At 38.9% G+C, this 24625-nt stretch overlaps 1 protein-coding gene across 1 annotated transcript; it reads left to right on the top strand.

The window, feature by feature from the left end:
• Positions 1–3074: 3074 nt before the first annotated feature.
• LOC100372851 (uncharacterized) lies at positions 3075–24625 on the top strand. Its single transcript, XM_085506312.1, has 19 exons — positions 3075–3081; positions 3828–4052; positions 10270–10551; positions 11365–11598; positions 12761–13204; positions 13518–13751; positions 14070–14381; positions 15014–15247; positions 16006–16263; positions 16701–16937; positions 17488–17772; positions 18395–18628; positions 19438–19695; positions 20516–20749; positions 21022–21294; positions 21768–22001; positions 22493–22780; positions 23723–23956; positions 24352–24625. Exons 1-19 carry the CDS (start codon positions 3075–3077, stop codon positions 24579–24581), a joined length of 4737 nt encoding a protein of 1578 aa, XP_085362438.1. The 3' UTR covers positions 24582–24625.

Here is a 24625-nt window from a genome sequence, read left to right as displayed (position 1 = left end):
ATAAACCAGCTCAACGCGGAAACTGTCTAAGGTCAACAAGGTCGTTGTGCCTATACTTCCTCTTTGCCTGGACGGCGAAGAGGGCGATTGACAAGTCAAATGATGCAAACGTTTCGTCTGGTTATATAACAGTCTCTAAAAGTTACTAAGCATGCTACTATAACAGCCTATCCCCGGGCGGACATCCGGGTATTTTCACCGCCTGGCGACCATCGCGGTGAATACAGAGGCCAAAAACGCCCAGAAAACTGTACTTTGGGATAGATGTTGAGACCCTCCTGTACATTGTAACAAGATTACTCCCTGCATATGCAACATACATAAATTTGATTGCTCAGGATTATTTCAAAATAGATTTTGTATTGTTTCATCGACTTTATAAGTTTTTAGCGGCTCTTCGACCGATGTTCAACCGCAGCTAGCGCAGAGCCCATAGAAATACATGGTACAGCAGAGGCGGCGGCACGCGATTTTGCCCATGGGCGAGATCTTCTCGCCATCCTTTGCCCCAAAGGCGCAATTGGTCGCCCCCTGGTGCCGCCGTCACTGTACAGTGGTGTGCGCCTTAGCAACATAGAACGTTCTGTGACGTAGCTCTCCGCCCCGAGGATACATCACCCGGAAGCTTCGATATACGCGTATACGGTGGGGCAAATGCTGTGTTAATAGTATGGCAGTTGCTCATATTTTTTTCCGTGAAAACGTGTGATATATGAAATTTGTATTAAACATGAAATATGGACAAATACATATTTTCATTTTTTGTTTGTTACTACATGTCGATGATCGAATTACAGTAATGGGCTGTGGTCGTTATAAACGTTTTTAATTATTTATTTTTATAAATCAAAATGGATGTTATGATTGAAACCGACCAATCTAAAAACGGTATCATTGGGACATCCAGGTTAGTTCCAGTTAATTATTAATAAGATAGTTTAATATTATCTAATCAGCATGCGCCTCTATTTTAAATTTATGTGGGCGGTCGCAGTTGCTATGTCACGTGAAGGCATACGTGCGCATTATTGGTATTATATAGGCACGCTGTGTCGTCACAGGAAGCGCCCTCTCAGCACAGACCTGTGTTATATGACGCCTTACTAATAAGTAAAATAGCGCTCCGCGCCACTTTAGACTAATGTTCATAAACGGAACTTAATACTTCTGTTTTCAATTTGCTTTTACTTACATAATTAGTTTAATTTTATTAAAATATTGTATTAATGAGTGAAATATTAATGTCATACATAATTCAATCTTTGACATAACACATAATAAAATTGTTTTGAAAATGTTTCGCCTAATTTCAGGTTTCAACTAGTTTTAAATTGAACATCCTTGAACGTGATAAAATCCCGCGTAGAACGTCTTTATAACCATGAACTAAAAGTATGAATTGATTGCACAGTCACGCAATTTTAGGGCCAGTTTATTTCTACAATATTTACATTTATTATTATTCAGTAAAGAACTCATTGGAACAATTTATTGTATCCATAAAATACGAATACCAACAGACAACTGATTTTAAAAAGTTTGCTATTACGCACAAACTCCCGGCACTCCTTGCGCAATATGTGTTAGATTGTTGTATAGAGGGCACCGACCTGCGGCGTCAATTAAAGGCGTAGATTACGTGTTCTTGACAACCAGCGAATGACTAATGAATATTTGAATTCGAGTGAAAACTGGTTATCGGCTTTTACATTTTTTTTTATAAATACGCTTGTAAGAAAGGTCCAGCTTTGTGCCTTTCATTGTATGATTATCATAAACTCACAGAATAGTATCCCTTGAATTATCATAAACTCACAGAATAGTATCCCTTGAATTATCATAAACTCACAGAATAGTACCCCATGAATTATCATAAACTCACAGAATAGTATCCCTTGAATTATCATAAACTCACAGAATAGTATCCTTTGAATTATCATAAACTCACAGAATAGTATCCCTTGGATTATCCTAAACTCACAGAATAGTATCCCTTGAATTATCATAAACTCACAGAATAGTATCCCTTGAATTATCATAAACTCACAGAATAGTATCCCTTGGATTATCATAAACTCACAGAATAGTATCCCTTGAATTATCATAAACTCACATAATAGTATCCCTTGAATTATCATAAACTCACAGAATAGTATCCCTTGAATTATCATAAACTCACAGAATAGTATCCCTTGAATTATCATAAACTCACAGAATAGTATCTCTTGGATAAAAAAAATGAAATGGATAGTGATTGCTATTGTACGTACGTAAAACAAAAAACGCAATACGTATCAAAATACAATTATTCCATCAAATCAATGTTTCGATGTTTTTCGATGTATTCATTGGCATACAGTATCAAGTAACAATGTTAACAATTACACATGATATTGAATCCTTGACGAGTTCCTAAAATATGAGTTGTGCTTAATGTTAATACGGGCAGTAATTATTCAACATCTTTTTTGTTCTGATATCAATAATTTCACAGTCACGGGGAACAAGGCGATGTTGAATGCAGATTGGTCTATTTTGTCTGTCGTCGAATAATCATCGACGGGAATCAGTTGCAGGGCGAATTAAAAGAAAAAAAGTACTTTGCATCCGTCAACATTGCTCAGATCAAACTCAATTTGAAAAAGCCAACAACCAGTTTGGTGTATATGCTTTAATTAAAACGTATTCTTTGCTGACATTTTTCAAAGTGTTTGTATGAGTTGATGCGACGTGGTGATACTCGTGTCAGCTTGTCCACAAATCTCAGACAATACCGGGTTACGTAACAATAAACACCAAATGGCGTAGATATTACGTAAACATAAAAAACAAATGACGCAGAGATAATAACATGGAATTGAATGCGATCGAATGACCACGTGACTTGTTGTTTCACGCGTGATCCATTTATTGGCATAAAATAAAATAAATACAATTGTTACTTCATCGGCATAGTCGAACAGGAGCGACCGATATCCACAGCCGCATTCAGTGCGACTGGACACCTAACGGAAATGAGAACGCAATTTGCTGTCAGTTTATTTTTAGTACAGTTACTATGTATCAATTGCCAAATGGAAGGTAAGAAAATGAATATTTACGATTTGTTTTCGCAGTTATGTCACAATCACTGTTACGAATATTGCAAACTGTTCATTTAGTCATTTCCCCGAAAGTCTTACTTACGGCGCAAATTAAAAATTGTGACACGCTCGTGGTGCTGAGAACAATGGTGTTGGTTGGTCTACTGTCACACAACTCGGTACAAAGACAACGATGTTTTATTTGATTATAACTAAAATGGCATAAATAAAACCATTTCCACAAAAAAATGTTACCATTGTTATCGACAATATGTGTGTGTGTGTGATTTCACATCCGCCGATAATCGTCGTGTATTACATTATACAAATGACTCGCGCTAAAATAAATTTCAAATAAATATTTGAATAATATTTTTTGGGGTTCTGAAATTAACAAAAACCCAGCACGTTTGAACGATTTATAAAAAAAATAGTATAAAAAATACTTTCAACTTGACTGATTAGTAATCACAATATAAATGTATAATTCTATGTCAATGACGAAGAGGTGTGCAGACACACTTATTGAATAAAAAATGTATTTGTACAAAAAACCTGCTTTTTTATTTTCAATTGTAAGAAATCATTAGTTTATCATGATTTAGTATCAAGTACGATTATTAAATCGTGCCACCAAAGTACGAAAATGTATTCAAATACTAACTCCACTCTATCTTGATTCATAAGTTCATTGAACTTCGTTCTTTGGTTTGGCCATTTAAGTGAATGCTTTCTTATTTACAGAATCATCGAAAGCTACGAATATAGCTATCGGCAAACCGACAGAACAGAGCTCCACTGATTGGCATGCCGAGTCAAGAAAAGCTGTGGACGGGGATTCGGACGGCGAATTTTGCCATGGGTCATGTACGCTTACAAAGATCGAGTTCGACCCTTGGTGGAAAACAAACCTGCTCAAGTCGAGGAGTGTGTATTCAATATCGCTGAAAAACAGAGAAGACTGTTGTTGTAAGTAAACGCTGAGTGCATATATGTGTATATTTTGAATTGGTTGACGTGTTCGCTTCAGTTATTTTGATGTCTAAGCGCTAAGAGAACGTAGCTTTTAGTAATCTGAGCTCGGGGTATACTAGTAAATGTATTAAGCAAAAACAAAAGTATTGTGAATTGTGTATGCTATAAACTTTTGTTCTGGTAGCGCTCCCCACACGAGTCATATTTCGACCACTATTATGTATCAATAGTTGCTCTAATATCAGGGGGAAATCTTCTTTCTCTCGGGTTCTCCACACTTGTCAGGGGGAAACTCGTCTCGTCTCTCTATCTCGTCCCCTTGAGGTACGGGATCGGGAAAGTCACTTATACTTTACAGTCAAATAAGACGCACACAACGAAATACGTTTCAGCTCTCGTCTTAGTCGATCAATCGAGCACACTATAAGACACAGCGCCCTGGGGAAAAAATCCCCAAGACTCTCGCAAGGCTGACCCAAGACTCGCCCAAGACTGGACTGCCTCAAGGCTCGCCCCTGGACTCTCTCGGACTGCGTCTGTCGTGGAGTATTCGCCAAGACCAACTCAAACTCTCTTTATTCATTTTCAAAACTCTAACCAATTACAAAACAGTAAAAGACTCTAGGGCGTAACCTTCAATCATAAAGCCAATCACACTAAGTACTGAATACGTCATATATTTTGATTAATCGTTCACTACATTAATAACTATGGAATACCAACTGTCAGAATCGCGACGGATATCTCGTAATTAGTTCCAAATCCAAAACCAAGTTCCGTCCAAAACTTCAAATAGACCTAAACGATGACAGACATAACACAGCAATGCAGCTAATAATCAGTTAATTAAGTCGGTCAACAGATACGCGAAAACAAATTCATGACACATCCCTTCACCCAAACTGAGATATGCCTCTCGGCATTGCACGTTCACAAATCAAAGATACCGTCAGCCACTCATCGTCATACGGGTTAAATACAATACTAAGAAAAGGAATAAATCAAAAAGAGTAAAACACACTAATTAAGTACAATGATTATAAAGTCTAAATACAATGGTTATAAAGTCTCAAATATCAACGGTTATAAATCAAAAACAAGGGAAAGGCTACCAAACGACTCACTTTTCTCAAACAGTTCGCTGAGGTAACCCTTGGCTGCACTGTCTCCGTTACTAAGGTTACAAACTCTATATCAAAAGGTCAAAAAAACTAAGGCGTGGCGGTGTAACCAAGCGATCAGCCAATCGCTGCAGTCGACAGCATGATCACGTGATTACCAGGGATGCGTCTCTCGGTTAAAGCATTGCAAAGCGGTAACTAATAAAGAATGAATAAAAAGCTATTAATCAAACTCTTGTCATATACGCTTATAAACTTCAACTGAACTCACAATTCGTTAATCTAAACAAAAGTCATACGGCGTGGAAACAGAATGCAAAGACAAATTCGCTTTCATAACACATTACTCCTCTGGCAAAAAGACGGAAAGGCTAAAACGATAGAAACTACTAAGTTACATAAACCTGTCAATCAAGAACAAAAGCTTGCGTTATCAAACAATACTTACATAAGCGCACCACACTATCATTTCAAAAAGACATTAAAAAACGTTACAAAGGTGCTATCAACTCCAAAAAGCGTCAAAAGTATTCCGGAAACAACACATAAACAAAAACAACTCTTAAAACGTCGGTATCTCTGTACTCGACAAATCTCAAAACTCTGAAAAACTCATTGGGGCATTACTTTCCCCATCACAATCCGTACTCATGAACTCATTAAAACTCCATAAAACTTCACAAAACTCCAAATCACTGTGTTGCAAATACTTGTCCACTGAAACGCGCTTAAATCGTTATAAAGGACCTCGAACGTCACCAAATATCAGTTCAAAACAAAAATCTGGGCGCTTACATACATACAATTCGACATCACTAAAAGAAACGGTAAAAACGATAATAAAAAGCAGGCAATACAATACATTACTGAGCAATAGGGTTAGGGTTGTGGAAAAGAGTTCAACGTCCTGAGTTACAGTGTCAGTTACAGTGTCCAACGAGCGGTTCTCTAAGCAATACAAAGATAGCTAAAGTCAAAGTCTATAAGCGTCTTCTTCTCTTGTCGCGTTATTCTGGGTCGTTCTTTCATCTTCTTCTTGTCTTTAATGTCGCTCAATTCTTAATTACACTGTCCTATCCGGTACTCGTCCTTCATAAGGGGTTCAGAAGTCTTCATCTCTTCAGCGTCGTTCATCGGTGCCATACTGTTAACGGTGTTAGTCGTCGAGCGCGGTTTCGTCTCTGCCATCGAGCCAGTTAGTTCGGTTCGCAAGAAAGACACATCTTCGCCATTTCACTTCTCTTCACAGGATGTCAATGTGTGTTAAACACCTGCCCGGGTTCATCCAAAACGTATCAGGGGTAAATTCTCTTTCTCTCGGGTTCTCCACACTTGTCAGGGGGAAACTCGTCTCGTCTCTCTATCTCGTCCCCTTGAGGTACGGGATCGGGAAAGTCACTTATACTTTACAGTCAAATAAGACGCACACAACGAAATACGTTTCAGCTCTCGTCTTAGTCGATCAATCGAGCACACTATAAGACACAGCGCCCTGGGGAAAAAATTCCCAAGACTCTCGCAAGGCTGACCCAAGACTCGCCCAAGACTGGACTGCCTCAAGGCTCGCCCCTGGACTCTCTCGGACTGCGTCTGTCGTGGAGTATTCGCCAAGACCAACTCAAACTCTCTTTATTCATTTTCAAAACTCTAACCAATTACAAAACAGTAAAAGACTCTAGGGCGTAACCTTCAATCATAAAGCCAATCACACTAAGTACTGAATACGTCATATCTTTTGATTAATCGTTCACTACATTAATAACTATGGAATACCAACTGTCAGAATCGCGACGGATATCTCGTAATTAGTTCCAAATCACTGAGCCAAGTTCCGTCCAAAACTTCAAATAGACCTAAACGATGACAGACATAACACAGCAATTCAGCTAATAATCAGTTAATTAAGTCGGTCAACAGATACGCGAAAACAAATTCATGACACTAACATTGTTGTAGCTTTAAATATTCAATTACGATGCGCCAATTGCGTAAATCCTGATAAATGCCATCGTTAAATTGGGAGATCAATCAATGGGAATGGAAATGTTAAATAAATTACTGCGCCAAAATATCAACGTTGCTCATATGTTCATAAGCAAGTTATTCCCGGATTTAATTTTAGCATATTAAATTTGATATTGCAATACATTTTATTGTTAACTTTACATATTCACTAGATTTTAATATAGCATAAATAGCTATCTGCGAAATGAGTGAAAACAAAAATACAGAGAATAATTAAGTCTTAAGTCTGAGCATATTTCACTTTGCTTCGAAAGTAACGCGAATGGCTCATCTACAAACCAAAAATCTAAAGTAAAATCGAAACGATTGACTACATTTAAACAAGCGAAACATTTTATTTTTTTCAAAATATTTTTTGGCTAAAGTGACCGCAATTCGATATATATATATATTCAAAAACTGAAAGTAAAAAAAAAGTAGCTATAAATAAATAAATAAAAATAACAGTAACAAAAAATTAAATTAAGAAAAAAATAATTTTCAGCCATGGCAGTGGGAGTGGCAGGGCGGATTTGATGCAAGCTGTTCATCCTGCGATAATGCGCGTTACTGTCACGTGATCTAATGTAATGACATAATCTCAATTTGTATACATTACATCACAAACAAATTAACACATAATTGTCTAATAATAGAATTTAATAACATTACGTGTACGCAGGTTGTTGCAACGTAACGTAATAGTCGTAAAAATAAAAAGTTTTGCAAGTTGGCACTTATCCACACTCGCCTACGCCTAAGTTCGCAATTTAGATTAGTGAATAAATAGCGGAAGTTCGACTGAATTATTATTTTATAGAACATACTTTGTCTTTGAATTGCTATGATATTCGTAGAACATCTTGGCGAGAAACGTCTTGTCAATTGCCGAAGATCACCGAGCATTTCTTTGACTGGCATTGTAAATACTCGAAAATTGCCGATCATTTCTGTGATTGAGATTTTGAGTAACCGAAAAATGCCGAACGATTCTGTGATTAACTTGAAGATTTTGTCATTAACTGAGAATTGCCGAACGGTTCTGTGATTGAGTCTATCAGTAGCCGAAAATTATCTAACACTTCCGTGATTAAGATTTCGGCATATTAAGGGTTATCAAATCATTTTTATTCGTGTTGCCAAAATGGTGACTCAGCATTTATCGGACCTACTACCTAGTTTAGTTGTGTTTTACGAGCATCCGAAGCGGAATCTAGAACAGCGACCCATGACTGCGATATTTTTGACGACAAAATATGTAAAGTTGCATTATGGGATGTTTTTATGATATATTGGGAATTTCTCGTTGTGAGCTATTGGGTGATTTGAATACGCGCGAATTGTTTTTGATTTCGAGGATTTTTGAAACCGCCCGCCTTGGAAATTATAGACGACAAAGCGTTTACGGCGTTTTTTTCTATCACCGATACATATGAAGTATCAATTTTCATACCCATGTACCATGTCACGAGAAGGGATTTGCAAACATTCAAAACCATTCCGTGCAATCTCCCACGCCGGGTTTTATTTCGACGAATATTTCTCCACCACAACTTCGTAAAGTTCGATACGCACTTCGTACTACTGTAAATGCATTAATTGTTGACTCGTTTTTTTGGATGATAAGTAAAATTCGCTAATTTATATCTATATGAACTAGTAAAATGATAATCAGACTCAATGTTTCCTCGACAAATTCGTAAAATTAATGTATATGTTCAAAAGGTCAAAAATATGAAATTAAATGTCAGTGAAAATAAATGGTTTTACAGTATTGCGTGAAGCACAAAGACCTATCTATGGAAAGGAGATTGATCTTCGCCACCATGCGATCGTATGCTTGTCATTGATTGGTCGATGTGTCACAGTGGCACTACTTTTAAAGATGTCCTCCAAAACATCGCCATGCTGGTGTTCGATTTTCGAACTCAACATTATTTCCTTGTGTAAATTATAATTATTTCACCCTTTTATTTGCGTTTACAAAAAAAAATCATTATAAGCTATCAATAACATATTTTAAAACTTGTTTACCATTAGAAAGAAATCAACACGAGCGCCCTCTCACAATAAAACAAGCCATGAATACGTGTAGTAAATGTCTTGTGGGCGTATAATAACAAAATGGCGGTGTATGGTGGCAGAGCATACTCCGTACAATACGACACGCATACAAATCACAGCACAAAGCAGATTTACAACTTATTTGCATATTCGACCATGCTCGAATTCTAAGTCCCTGTCGGTTAACACAGTTATGTGGGAGTCGTTACCAGCGCATGCGTCAGATGGTCCATTTTTAGCGTGTGTTGTTATCATCGGCTTGGGACTCCCGCGCGTGTGCATGTGACAACCCTCCCGCTTTAAGTCACCCGGTAACTTTTATTTGTATATTAACACATTCTTAAGCGCTAAATCTGAATGAAATGTTCAATAGTTAGATCTAAATCTGCATAGTTGCGTTGTAAACGTCTAGTATTCCCTAAGTTGTCACATCACTGGATTATAGAATGACTAACTTTATTCTCTAGCAAGGTGCTTTGGCTGTTAGACAATTCGAATCCGTTCAAGCCAGAAATATTGTTCATACTATTCCCCCATAAAAATATAAACAGGGATTGTAGAACATTTATTTGGATGAAATTAGTGTTTAATATTTTTTTCCCAGCTTGACTACGTAAACAGAACGTTGTTTATAGCCGGTGTAGAAAAGTAATTGATCACAAAACATATTGCTGTGGCAGAGGTACTATTGGGTAACGCACAAAAGCGTAGTTCTAACCAATAACGTCATAGGACGCAGCGGTTGCTTGGAAATGTTCGATTGTGTAAACTGTTAACGAGAGTATCGTCGTATTTACAAACACGGAAACGCGCGTGTTACACGATTTGTGAATAAGCATCAATTATACCAAAAACTGTTCCTTGTACACCCTAATCAGTAATCTCATAAATCATTGGGAATTCATATCATCATAGATTGTTTTCAAATAACCAGTCATACAATAAATAGTAGCAAACTTTAAACAATTACATCCAGCAACATCTTTATGTCATTGACCTGAAAGACGCGTTGTTTGTTGCAGCTATGCGATTGGCTGGTGCCGAGATTCGCGTTGGAAACAACGAGATGTTCCACGAGAACCAACTTTGCGGCACCGTGACGTCAGAAATGGTGAATCATGGAAGCGTCATCGATATCCAGTGTAATGACGACGGCGCGCCGATAGAGGGCCAGTTTGTGAGCGTACAAGTCAAAAGTAAACGTGGCGCCCTCTCGCTGTGCGAAGTCGAAGTTTATGCCGGTGAAGTGGACAGAGAGTTTGACGTAACGGGTCCACATGTGACTGTGGGACCACCTATCCAAGGTATGAATAAACTAAAATAAGAATAATTAAAATAAAATATAATAATATTTGAATGAAAGTAGGTCTGTCTGTGAAATCTCGAATTATTGGTCTAGATTGAACTGTTCATCTAAATATCCGCTAATAAGTCTGGGGATGGGGCACTTGCAGAATAAATCATATCAACCATTTGTTCGCTATTGGCTCTAAATTACCTAAACATTTTACAAGATGGAATATTAAAAATGTGCAATATTTATGTGGATGATTTGTAGAAGAAAAATCACCATTTTACATGCCACTCAGAGGATATCTCTAATTTTTATTTTTCGAACAATCACTAACATCGCCGTCGAATTTTAGCGAGCGCCATCATCTTGGACAGCGGTTCTTTGCCTAGCAACGGTTCGTGCGTGTGACAACGGTCAACATGATTTATTGGGCTGTGAAACACCTCGGATGTATTCGCCTAAAGGCATGAACAAATTGTGTTTGGGGACCGACAGACACTTGCACAGTATTTGCTGAAGCAAAGGAGGCACGACATTTTGCATGAGTGGGGCGAGATCTGCTCACCATTGCTCGCGCCGAGGTCGCGACCTTACTAAGGGAGGTCCGGGGGCATGTCCCCTTAAAATTTTGAAATCTAGATCTTCTGAAAAGCTAATTCTTGCATTTTAAGGGCAAATTATGCTGACACAAAGGGTTTTTATGGGGATCGTCACCCTAACATACGTTTCGAGGGGCGACCGCCCCCTCTCCCCTCCCCCTGTGCCGCTGTCACTGTGAAGTGCATCGGTTGCCAAATTAACGAATTTCCGGGTTATTCCACAGGATGTGCCGTACCAGGTGGTTTGGTTAATCTTGCCAAAGGTATGGAATCGGAACAGAGCAGCAGGAAGGGGAGTTTCAAAGCAGATAAAGCTATAGATGGAAACAAAGACAGCGATTTTAGTCGCAATTCATGCTCACAGACTCGGACAGAATTGGAACCATGGTGGAAAGTCGATCTTGAGGACGAGCACGAAGTGTACAAGGTGACGATCACGAATAGACAGGATTGCTGTGGTAAGTAACAATCATCTTTTGTTACAGTAGTATCAGGGAGAAATTCTTCTCTTCGGGGTTCTCCACACGTGCCAGGGGGGAATCTCGTCTCGGCTCTCTATCGCGTCCCCCTGAGGTACGGGATCGGGGAAGTCACTTAAGCTTTACAGTCAAATAAGACACACACAACGAAATACGGTTCAACTCTCGTCTTAGTCGATCAGTCGAGCACTCTATAAGACACAGCGCCCTGGGGAAAAATCCCCAAGACTATCTATCGCAAGGCTGACCCAAGACTCGCCCAAGACTGGACTGCCTCAAGGCTCGCCCCAGGACTGGACCACGACTGCGTCCATCGTGCTGTACTCGCCAAGACCAACTCAAACTCTCTTTATTCATTTTCAAAACACTAACCAAGTACAAAACAGTAAAAAGACTCTAGGGCGTAACCTTCAATCATAAAGCCAATCACACTAAGTACTGAATACGTCATATCTTTTGATTAATCGTTCACTACATTAATAAATACGGATACCAACTGTCAGAAATAGTAGTCCGAATAGCGAGGGTTATCTCGTAATTAGTTCCAAATCACTGAGCCAAGTTCCGTCCAAAACTTCAAATAGGCCTGAACGATGACAGACATAACACAGCCATTCAGCTAATAATCAGCTAATTAAGTCAGTCAACAGATACGCAAAAACAAATTCATCATAGTACCTTGAATGGCTGATGTATGTGAAACATTTACAGAAAGCTTAAAGCGGAGGAGTCGTCACCTGCGCATGCGTTAGATGGCCATTGCGTGTCATTGTCTACCCATGAGCCTTTGCGTTTTAGCGTGTGTTGTTATTGTCGCTGGGACTCAATTTCCGCGCGTGCGCAGGTGACGACCCTCCTGCTTTAACTCAAGACGATTTAAAAAATATATATAGTATTTGATTTATTAGGGACGTGCAATGAACCACGCAAATGCACGTCCGATTCAAGTTGAAATTCTGGTACGTACTATCAATTCAATGCGCATATGCATTTTGTAAGTTTCATATAAGATTTTATTTATGTGTTCTGTAAAAAAAAAAAAGGAGTTTTACGTCTACTTTGTGTTATGCACTAGTAGTACATTCAAATTTGTTTGGATATTTTCTCCTAAGTTGTGTCAGCAACGTTGTTTCTCTTGCAGCAAATGGCATACTGAATGCTGAGATACGTGTTGGCAACAGCGAAAACATTCTGGAAAATTCCGTATGTGGAAGCATGATTCCCGAAGACGTTGTACAGCAAGAGAGCATTGACGTTGTCTGCGCATGCGGTCTGCCTTTAGTCGGACGTTACGTTAGCGTGCAGCTCATTGGACAGAGAGAAGCGCTGACACTGTGTGAAGTGGAAGTGTATGGAAATCCACAACAATTGATTCAACGAACGATGCAGCCAATCCCTAACACCGGAGTCATTGGTCCACTACTGCCATCCCCCGTGACACTGCCTTCTGGAGAAATTGTTCAGCCAGGCATCGGACCAAACCCGGTAATTCTACCTTCAGGGCGGACTGTCTACCCCCAGCCAGGTCCTCAACCGGCACCGGTAACTCTGCCATCGGGGCAGACAGCTGTGCCGCAACCTTACTGTAAGTTTCATTACGCCCGCAACGTGCTATGGCGGCGTTGGTGTCAGTTTTCACATTTAATTGCGAGCGATAATGCCAATATACAAGCGAATTAAAAAACGAATTTATACAAATAACATTAATCTAAATTTATTCATTTATCCGATACAATGCGATCTTTACATAACGCTGAATTCACATATTTCAAATTGTTGAAGTTGTGCACAATAACATCGGTTGCATTGCCATGTCAGATTTCGCAGACACACTTACATATTCCCCCATTGTACGTGGTGTAGTCAACTTGTCAACTCTATAACCAATCTCATTTCAGACTGTCCTGTTCCGTACGACGTAGAGAATGTTGCGGCGAACATGCCTGCCAGACAAAGCTCAACGACAGCGGGGGCTGTGCCAGAGAGGGCGGTAGACGGAGATACGAACAGCGATTTCGCTGGTAATTCGTGCACTCAGACAAAACGCGAACAGAACTCATACTGGGTAGTCGATTTATTGGAACCAAAAGATGTGTATTTAGTGACCATTACAAACCGAAAAGATTGTTGTGGTGAGTACTAACAATGCAGCAATTTGCCGCAATGTCTGGCTACGCTTTCTGGCGTAGTTTGGAGAGAACGGGTTTCTCGCTCTCTGCACATAATAGGCGTCCTTTTTATAGGATATCCGGTGGCCGAGGGGGAGACGTGCCGTGACGCGAATATAGGTGTCGTGCGCGAGCGTCGGTCACGCACGCACTACACGTCACTATGAGTCCCATATCTAACAGGACGCGGCGCGACGGCCACCACCACCCCACTACTCATAATTTTGTACCCAGTTGTTGATACCGATGTGTAATCGTATAATTATCACATTTTTTTTGTAGACTTCAGAATCAAAGGCGCCGAGATTCACGTCGGAAACAGCTACGATATCAGCGATAACGATTTATGCGGTAACTTCGCCATCAGTGGCACCACGGCATACCAGGAAACCATCGACGTGTACTGCGGTTGTGGTTTACCCGTTAGAGGTCGCTATGTCAGTGTTCAAATACCAAATAAGAAACAGACACTCACACTGTGTGAAGTTGAAGTATGGGCACATAACGTGTTAGATTTAACGGCGGCACCGATTGACTGGGGAACAGCTGAACCATTCACCTTCGCACCAGATGCAGATTACACGACAGCAGAACGTAAGATTACTGATCTTGTCACCTTATATGGTTAAATCTAAAATATTTTTTATCAAATGTTTTGTTTTGTTTTATAAATAAAACCATGTTTCGTTCACCTTGAATTTTCAAGGTATAATCTCCCTTCTCTAAGAGGAGAGGGGGATGATCATGAACGGATGATGTGTTTCGTCAAATTCCAATAAACCCATACTTCACAGGCTTTTGTCATCTAGTTTGTTTAGCAACGTAATACACAGAATATTTGAGTTACTGTAAAATGACTAATTTTCACTGGGTTTAAATTTCACTGATTTACCATTTCAGGCATATTCAGTCGGTTTTAAATTCACGGTTTCGTCATTTAGATAATGTGTTCTATGCTAAATTTTACATATTCACTGGGTTTTAATTTAGCGCATTTTCCAGTCAGCGAAATAAGCTAAATTAAAACCCAGTGAATAATTACCCCCTTTACAGTATTGCAGTATTAAATTCGGCGTATCTGTTGGTATTTCCTGGGAATCTCCGCAAAAAAGATTAAAGATGTTTGAAATATTTATATCAGGTCAAACAAATGGCTTCACAATCTTGAATTTAATGAAGTAGAGAACAAATTTAATTATTTTTCTATTTATTTATTTTTTGTTTAGCGTGTCCCATGCCTCCTGATTTGATCAGCATAGCCACTGAAATGCCAGCAACACAAAGCTCCCTTCAGAATGGCGGAGTACCAGAGAGGGCAGTCGACGACAATAGAAACACCGACTTTTCTGGGAAATCGTGCACTAAGACTAAAAAGGAGTATCAACCTTGGTGGCGCGTTGATCTCGCAGAATCTCGCGATGTGTACATGATTACCATCACAAACAGACAAGACTGTTGCCGTGAGTACTTTTGTTGGTTTATTAAAATTATATGAAATATTATGAAAAATACAGACACAAAATATACTATAAACTAAACATTATTGAAAATGTTTCAATTTCGAGCATGTGCAGTTATAACATAGCACTCAGTTGTAACCATACTGTCATTGGTTAATCGTATTCGTTTTGTCAGCGCGCCTCCCGTCTGTTAATTCAAGAGACATTCTCAATTCCACACCATCTCCATCAGTATCATAACAAATCCACGGGACTCAAAAATATTGAGTCACATTATATGGTTGCGTCAAACAATAATTTACGGTCATGGCAATGGGTACCATGCTTAAATCTTGTTTAATTTTATATTATGACGTTTAAGTAGATAACGTGGATCTCGGCAGTTAAATGGTGGTAGTCGTTGCGCCGCACAGGTGCGACATTTTTGTTGATAAACATTGACCGTCGGTGACTACTTCGATTGTGATGATAATATAGCAGGAAAACGTATTATCGTGGATATGCATACGTATTCCTGCTATATTATCATCACAATACTACATTATGACACATTTCGTGCATAAATGAAATAAACATGGACAAAATAATTCCATTTTGAAAAAATATAGTGTTCCAATTACTGAGAAAATGACATGTACTCGTTGATCTGCGCAACAGACAGAGTCGCCATCTTTGTTACTTTGCGACCCAAATATTGCACATGCGTGGTGCAACGACCACCGTTCTTCAATTATAAACTGATTAGATTTTTTCTTCAGCTTTCAAGCTGAAGAACGCTGAGGTTCGAATCGGCGACAGTGAAAATATTGCAGAAAATACAGTGTGCGGCCAAAGAGTATCCGGACGAGTGTCACTGCAGGAAACGATTGAAGTCGTCTGCAAATGCGGAGAGCCAATCAGAGGACGCTACGTCAGCATTCAGCTGCAAAACAAGACACAAACTCTGACCTTATGCGAGGTAGACGTATGGTCTTTAGATGACGTTGAAGTGACAACTACTGCTGATACTTTGGAAAGTAAGTTGACATCATTACATTTTCACATTTTGGAAATCTATTTGAAAAAGAAAATTTCAAATATTATATCTTTGTCAAAAAGAAACAATTCCTTTACCTCAAACTAGAACAGTGAGTAGTATTAATCAAGTGCGTTTTAAATTCGAGCGCGGATTTTCAACTCAATACACTGTAAAACTGTTGTTTTCACTTAAATGTCAAAACAAACCAATTACACAAGTTCATGGAAGAGGCTAACGATTACATAATTTATGTAGTGTAACGCGGCAGTTGCTGGGACAATCACCAGCAGTCCGGGGAAGTAGGAAGTATTGCAACACACCAGTAGATCCAGAGACATCGATTTAAAAAAAATACTTGAATTATAGATTCACAAGTGATTTTTATATAGCAGGTATTGGCCAAATAGGATAACTATATTAACTCCCACATTCCAGGTTGTCCAGTTCCAAGCGACTTGCTGAACGTGGCTGAAGACAGATTTGCGACACAGAGCTCGACCAAGGGGAATGGAGATGCCAACCGGGCCGTTGACAAAAACAGTAACAGCTGGAACTTGCCAAGTGGTTCTTGCTCACAAACCAACAAAGAACATGAAGCTTGGTGGCAAGTTGATCTCGGGAAATCTCGCGATATTTATTACGTCACAATCACCAATAGAGCTGATTGTTGCTGTAAGTATCTTACTTTATACACTGTGTAGATTCTTTCGAATCTCGGGAAAGTACAACGTGATTGGAGATTAAAGTACCAAATGTCAATCAATTCAACGCACAGCAGAATATTGGCAAACGACTGTTCTTTCATTGTAACCCCGGGACACTTGACATTATAAAGACCAATCATGATGATGAGCATAAGTTTTTAGCTACTATTATACATATATGCAGTTCCACAATATAACACAATGAGCTTTCTCATTTGGTAATAGGAAGGTGGTTCCGGCTCAATATTACATGAATTAAAACAATGTGAACAAAATGGCGAAAAAACTCGGACTATGTCCCTTTAACTCATTATCTGTATCACAGATTGAAAATTTAGATTTTTCAATAGAAGGATTTAAAGAGGGTACTATTAATCAAGCCGTGTTGTCAAGAAAACAGATTTCTTACTCCCATGATGCATCAGTGTGTGCCTTCCGTGCTGTTAAACAAACATATATCATTTCACGGTGTCCCTGGGTAATGTATAGACGTTATTAATTATTCATATCGAATCTAGCTTATCGACTGAAAAATGCGGAGGTTGTTATTGGTCACACCAGAAGTCTTGACGAAGCTACCCTATGCGGGACAAGAATAACTGGTGCAGCAGCCAATGAGAAGAAAATTGACGTCATTTGTAGTTGTGGTAAGCCAATTACCGGGCGTTTTGTCGGTGTATATCTGCCCAACACAACGCAATCGCTAACGCTATGTGAAGTAGAGGTTTGGGCACATGGACCACTGGAGTTTACAACGCTGGAACCAACTACCCAGAGTGCAATGCTTCGAACAACTGTAGATCGTAAGTCAAACATAAGTTCATATCACAGCGAGTAAGACTCATACACGACTTCTAGAACCTGTAACACCATGAATTAATACTGATTACATTGTCAATTCCATTTTAATGGGCGCAAATAAATTACTGATACCAAGTAAAATCATATTATTGAAATTATTGTTCAATCATGAGTTGTTAAACACGCCACATATTTTCTTTCAACTACTTACAGTTATAATTCAAAACAAATGAATTACAAAAATGTTAAGAATATAACAAATTATGTTTTGTCTTAATATTCACGTGTAATCATTAATTATGAAAATTATTATTGGTATGGGTTAGGGGTCATTTCGTTCTAAATTGTTCTTACTTTATTTCTGAATTTTATTTTTGATTAATAATCAAATTAATTAAGGAATCATGGGACACTATTGTTTATGTTGTTTACAATGTTAATCAGTCTTTTGTTATCCTTGTAATTTTAATCCAAAAAGCAAGTTTGTTGTGAGATTGGGCTTAACTGGAGATGGCCCTTTAAGTACTGTGCTAACTTACAGTGAAACAGGTGAGCGGTTAATTAATCTCAATAACTGAAAGTAGTCAGTGTATGATATAACAACTTGTTCACGATGTGTTACAGCATGCCCTGTTCCCGATGGATTGGTAAACATAGCAGAGGGAAAGAACGCATTTCAGAGTTCGGAAGAGAGAAACGCAAACGCATTGCGGGCGGTGGACGGTGATAAGAACAGCGACTTTGCTGGACGTTCTTGTACCCTGACAAGCAAAGAAGAGGAACCGTGGTGGAAACTCGATCTCGGTAGATCACGCGATATTTATCACGTGACCATCACTAACAGGCTCGACTGCTGTAGTAAGTATTATAATTCCCACAACAAAACATCAGTTTTTCATCCGCGCACGGAAATTGAGTCCCATGCGACGATAACAACGCATACTGATAACGCAAAGGCTCATGGGTCGACGCTTGTTTGTAAACAACAACATGTCGTCCACCGCATGCGCAGATGACGACTCCCAGCTTTAACTTTAAATATATGAACAATGAATGAATTAACAATGCATGAATCTTATAAAGTCTTATTATAGTAAAGGATCTTCGTAACACTCGGGAGCATGGTCGTTAAATAAACGCAAATGATATAAACTGCAAATCCTCAGATAAAACATTACTTGCAACCTTAGCCTGACATGTAGGCGTAAGTGGCGCCCTCGCCGGCCGAACGGCATCAGACCCAACTATCCGTGTTGGGTTTGGAGCACTGCGGAGGGCGCAACTCAAGCGTCCTTGTCATTTAGTTGAATTCACGTTAATACTAAAGCTACGCGTTACGGTATTATACTAATTAACTGAATTACTCAAAACATACAACTTATCAACATACATAAAAACTGGAAATAAAATCTGCATGTCTGACACATTTCAGTTTCAAGTTCTTAAAATACTGTTAAACCATTTATTTTCATTGACATTTCACCATTTTGAGCATATTCACTGTGTTTTAATATCACGAATTTGTCAAGGAAACAATGAGTTTTATTTTTATTTTATGTTGACGTGGATTTAAGTTAGCGGATTTTACTTATCAGCGAAAATAGCAAAATTCAAACCCGGTGAATAATCAATGCATTAACGGTATACGTTTCAACATTTTTCAGCAGGAGGATTGAGGAACGCTGAAATCCGTGTTGGTAGTCATGATGACTACAAAATGAATGGCCTATGTGGGAGGATCACAGCTGACGATTCTGCTCTGGAAACCATTGATGTTATATGTGACTGCGGCCAGCCAATCTCTGGAAGGTTCATTTCTGTTTCTCTTCCCAGTAGTGGACGAGACAAGTCTCTTAACTTGTGTGAAGTTGAAGTTTTTGCATTCTATCAAGATGAAAGTCTATTCACAACAGTGCTGCCTGAACGTGAGTATTTCGGCACAGAGCATCACGGAGAAACTTGCATTTACATTGTTTAATTGAGTCCTGAAAAACAGCATAATGATTCCAGTCGGAAGAGTTTAACTCAATACATTTACCTTTTCAGCAAAGGATTGTGGGTATGATATCATAGCTTCTGCTGTGAAAAATATTGCATGTTCATGATACTCTTTCATCAGAAAGCATTGTGTTGTTTGCCCGTGCCCTTGCCGAAGATATTAACAGGTAATGAGTGTGTAATGCCTCCATAAGACGCCCCATTCGTGTTTGATTTCTATCTAATTTACATAAATGAAATATCCTTTAAACTACTGCACTGGTGCTTTCATATTAACTAAACTTTCCCTGCCTGGTGATACTATCTGGGTATGGCCAGCGAAATATTCTATTGTATTGAAATTCAGGTGCATTTCTAACTTATGTGTTGTCAATGGCAACAGGAATGATACAGTAATATAGAACCACGGAGATTTAAAAAAAACTATTCAACACATTCACTGTGTCACCTAGTGTACGTATATATACTAGTATATGCTGTACAATGTTGTCTTGGTTCCATTTTGTAGTTGTTATGCGTGTTCTTAAGATTCTACTACACAATCAAATCCGGCGTTGTATTGTCATCATCATCGTAGTTGTTATATCTAGTTGTATAGATTAGGTTGCTTGTATAACATAATGATGAAAACATCATGTTGTCTGTATACTATGTGACTTGCACATACACTTACCACATTCATGAAAAATACCCAAAGTAATCAATTGGCAAAACCATATTTATAAGTGATGTCCTTTATCATTACAGGGTGTCCTCTTCCCGATGGTCTTGAAGACATTGCAAAAGACAAACCTGTGAGACAAAGTTCTACAAAAGGTCCAAATAAACCCACACGTGCTGTGGATGGCATCAAGAACAGTGACCTTGGTGGGAAATCTTGCAGTCAGACGGAGAAGGAGTCTGAACCTTGGTGGCAGCTGGACCTTGGTAACTCCTACGACGTCTATAAGGTTGTTATCACGAATAGATTCGATTGTTGCTGTAAGTTATAACAGTTGGTCTTTGATTTTGAATATCATCGTGAACTAATTTCATACCTATATCGATCGGTGGATCTACTGTCATTAACACAATTACTAATACTATGCACTGATCTTCAAATCATGCAGTGCATTATGGGTAGGCGAATAATGCCGAATATCTCCGAAGCTCAAGTCATATACAAGTATGTTAAAATCAAACATGAAGGACGCGACCAGGAGTCAAATATATAACACAAATCAGGTCAACTGTTTACTTTCTTCGTGTTTCAGCTTACAGAATCAAGAACGCAGAAGTTCGTGTTGGTGAAAGTCCCACCATTTTAGACAACGAAATGTGTGGCGAGGAGAGAATCACTGGCGATATAGCGGAGCAGAAAACCATTAATGTAATGTGTGGTTGTCGCGAACCAATCAGAGGTCGCTACGTCAGTATTCAGATTGCGGATAAGAACCAGATGTTGGCGCTGTGTGAAGTTCAAGTATTTGTATCAGGAGGGGAACAGTTCCCTGTGCTTGCTGATTGGGGTGGTCAAGGCGAGATGAGTGAGTGTCTACGATGTTTAGTGAATAAAAAAGACGCTCATATTACTGGTTATCACATTTTAATCACTATATGATTCTTCTGAGTATTGTTGAAATAATTAGAACAGAGAGAGAGAGAGAGAAGATACTTTTAATTTTAGTAATATGTAATTTTCATACTGTAAAATACTTATTTTATTTTTATTAATTTTCGCTTAAAAGACTTATTGGGTGTTTTGTATGGGATTTATTTTCATTGATTTTTGATGAATTTAATGTTAAATGTAGGGAAAAAGGTATATTCGCTTAATTTTATTTCCACTGAATCATCCCTCATAGAAAATAGCTAAAATAAATACCAAGCAGAAATAAAGTATTTTACAGTACCTCGTGTACGTGAGGTATCACCGTAAAGTGTATGAATTGCTTTAATATACCTTGGACTTTACTGATCGACGAAATGTACTTAATTACAATTTTCAATTCATTCTCAGCTTGTCCATTTCCCGAGGGTCTAATCAATTCGGCTCAAGGCATGTCGGCTATCCAGAGTTCGGAAAACAGAGGTGGTAAAGCAAAAAGAGCCGTAGATGGTACTCATAATAGTGACTATGCAGGCAAATCTTGCACACAGACGAATAAAGAAGAGGAACCATACTGGGTGGTAGATCTTGGAAAGACGCGAACTGTTTATGAAGTAATCATCACCAATAGAATGGACTGCTGTTGTGAGTATTGCCAACTGGATACAGTATCGCTATGCGTAGCGCCCTCTATTGATGAGGCGATTTCCAGATTTGAAATAAATGACGTAGATAGATAAAAACAATTGTTGTTGTGTGGACGTTCGGTAATTAGATATCAAATCTGTCAACTACATTATTGATAGACAAATACACATTAATTGCATGTGGCGTCCCTGAGACCACGGTTACTAACCGTTCTGTGATCCAAAACTTCGGCCATATAGTCAGTGTTTCGCCATTTCGATTTTATTCGTGGTATTGTCCCTTTGTGTATAGCAATGATAGCGATGTTTGAACCTTTGCTGTCAGAGGGCGCCATTCAACGAACAGTGCAATTTGCCGTTTCTTGTTTTAGAGGAATTATTGTAAGGTATTTACATAATCCACATTGAAATAACACTTGCAAAGTCACGTGATGTAGTTGAACTATGGAATTATTTATACAATTCTAACATATCACGGTACATTTATAGCATTTCGATTGAAGGGAGCTGAGATACGAGTTGGTAATCGAGAAGATTTCCGTGAAAACAAGCTCTGCAGGTACACCACCATTACTGGGCAGGAAGCAAGTCTCGAGACTGTCAAGGTCACGTGTGAGTGTGGTAACCCTGGCAGAGGGCGCTATGTCAGTATACAAATTGTAGGAAAGAAGCAGATTTTGTCATTGTGTGAAGTTGAAGTATGGACTCTGCCAGATGAACTCGAAATGCCAACAACTCTGATGCCAACCACGCTACCTCCTACAACAACTGAAAAGGGTAATATATTTTGTAGCATTTATCGATATCTTAAATGGCGATGTTCGTCACGCCACTTTCTGTTCGATCTCAGGCTACTATAAACCTCAGACTAGCAATGCGGCTTTTCCTTTAGTAAGATGCGTTCCACGTGACATTTGTTTTTGGGCTTAAGTTTTTAATCTAATAAACAACCAATCGAACTAACGCGACTATAACGTAATAACGCGATATGCATTATTTTTTCATCAAATAACGCGGGATAGTGCGAGATGTACACATGGAGTAATAGTATTCGTTCATTCGTAGTTCATTCTCTCTTTTTCTTGGTTAAATAATCTACACAAAACATATGCTCGTTATTTCTGTGTTTATTCTCTATATTTCTGTAATTATGGACCAAATAAGAGTAGAGATAGCTAAAATTTATGCTCTTTTAAAATATGAGCTTCCTACTGAATATTCAATGACTTCAGTCGCTTAGTTGCGTAAGCATATCAAGTTTTCAAACTAATTGTTCACAAAAACTACGAAGCGTCCGCACCTTTATAGAAAAATGAGAAATACTACTATAAAGTTGCTCATTATATATTCATAAATGTCGTACACAAAAGTAGATATTAAAAATGCTGTAATTGACCCCAAAATCGGGCGATTTGAACAGAAACGACGAACGAAAGGTCAAAACACACAGTTTGAATTTCCGGTAAAGGCGAGTGCGTTCGGGAATCTTCGGGTTAACATGTGTCAATAAACTACCAGCAAGGGTTGTTGAGGCACGCATCCTACGGGCGCAGACGACAATAGGCGTTGATAGTCTGCTTATACTGAGTCTGAGGTTCGACACGGGACCTATAGCGACGTATACAACGCGTGTAAAATACATGAATTTCGAACGCGCACTGCGCGGCGACCACCGCCCTTTAAGTTTCACGGCTTGATCATGTTTTTGTTGCTTTCTAGTGTGCTACGTACCTGCACGTGCCGAAAACGTCGCCCTGCACAAACCTACTTCCACGAGTTCGGTAAAGCAAAGGGCCAAGAGTGATCGCGTTGTGGATGGTAATAAAAACAGCGACTTCAACGACGGGTCGTGCAGTTTGACAAAAAAAGAAGAGGATCCGTGGTGGATGGTTGACCTGGGTTCATCTCATAACGTATGGAAAGTTGTTATAACCAATAGAATGGATTGTTGCTGTAAGTAGTTTCAGAGAAGTCATTCAACTTTTTAAAAATTATATCCAATTTTGTAAATTCCGCCCTCGTAGCTTACACTCATGGTTACAGTCATAGTTCAAATGCAATGGTTCCATATAGGTAGGAATAACTGACGCGATTGAGAAAATGGAGGAATATTTGTGGGGAACAAAATCTCGCCTCTTCTCGCTCTCCATGAGATCTCAGCGGCCATTTGCTTATAAGTTCTTTTCGTCAATCGGTTTTTTGACCTACGCGGGCGGTGTAAAACCGTGAGGCATGTGCATGAATTTATATTTGTATTAACCCCTGCTGTCGCGGTATATATGTCACATGATTGGAAATTGCGGTGAATTGGAACTTAAATTTAATGATATTTGTTTTCATATTCACAGCGTTCAAACTGGATGGGGCTGAGATCCGTGTTGGGGACGATCCCGACGCGTTGCAAGACAACGCCCTCTGCGACACAAGACTGACAAAGTCTGGAGTCAACAAGATTGAAACCATAGAACTGTTCTGTAAATGCGACTCGTATTTGACTGGACGTTATGTTAGCGTCCAACTAAGACAGATTGTTCGAAATCTGAGTCTATGTGAGGTTGAAATCTTCGCTACGCAATGAGATCGATGATAAATACCTACACAATATAATAGAATAATTCGGAT

The sequence above is a fragment of the Saccoglossus kowalevskii genome, chromosome 12 (genome assembly GCF_978046115.1).
Source record: "Saccoglossus kowalevskii chromosome 12, keSacKowa6.1, whole genome shotgun sequence".
NCBI classification, from domain to species: domain Eukaryota; kingdom Metazoa; phylum Hemichordata; class Enteropneusta; family Harrimaniidae; genus Saccoglossus; species Saccoglossus kowalevskii.
This window is presented reverse-complemented; position numbering and strand designations above follow the sequence as displayed.

Excerpts from the sequence above, each read along its gene's own strand:
- LOC100372851 (XM_085506312.1), top strand. Across the intron at positions 16,938-17,487 it reads CAATAGAGCTGATTGTTGCT|CTTATCGACTGAAAAATGCG; the intron begins GTAAGTATCTTA and ends TATCGAATCTAG. Across the intron at positions 22,781-23,722 it reads TCCTACAACAACTGAAAAGG|TGTGCTACGTACCTGCACGT; the intron begins GTAATATATTTT and ends GTTGCTTTCTAG.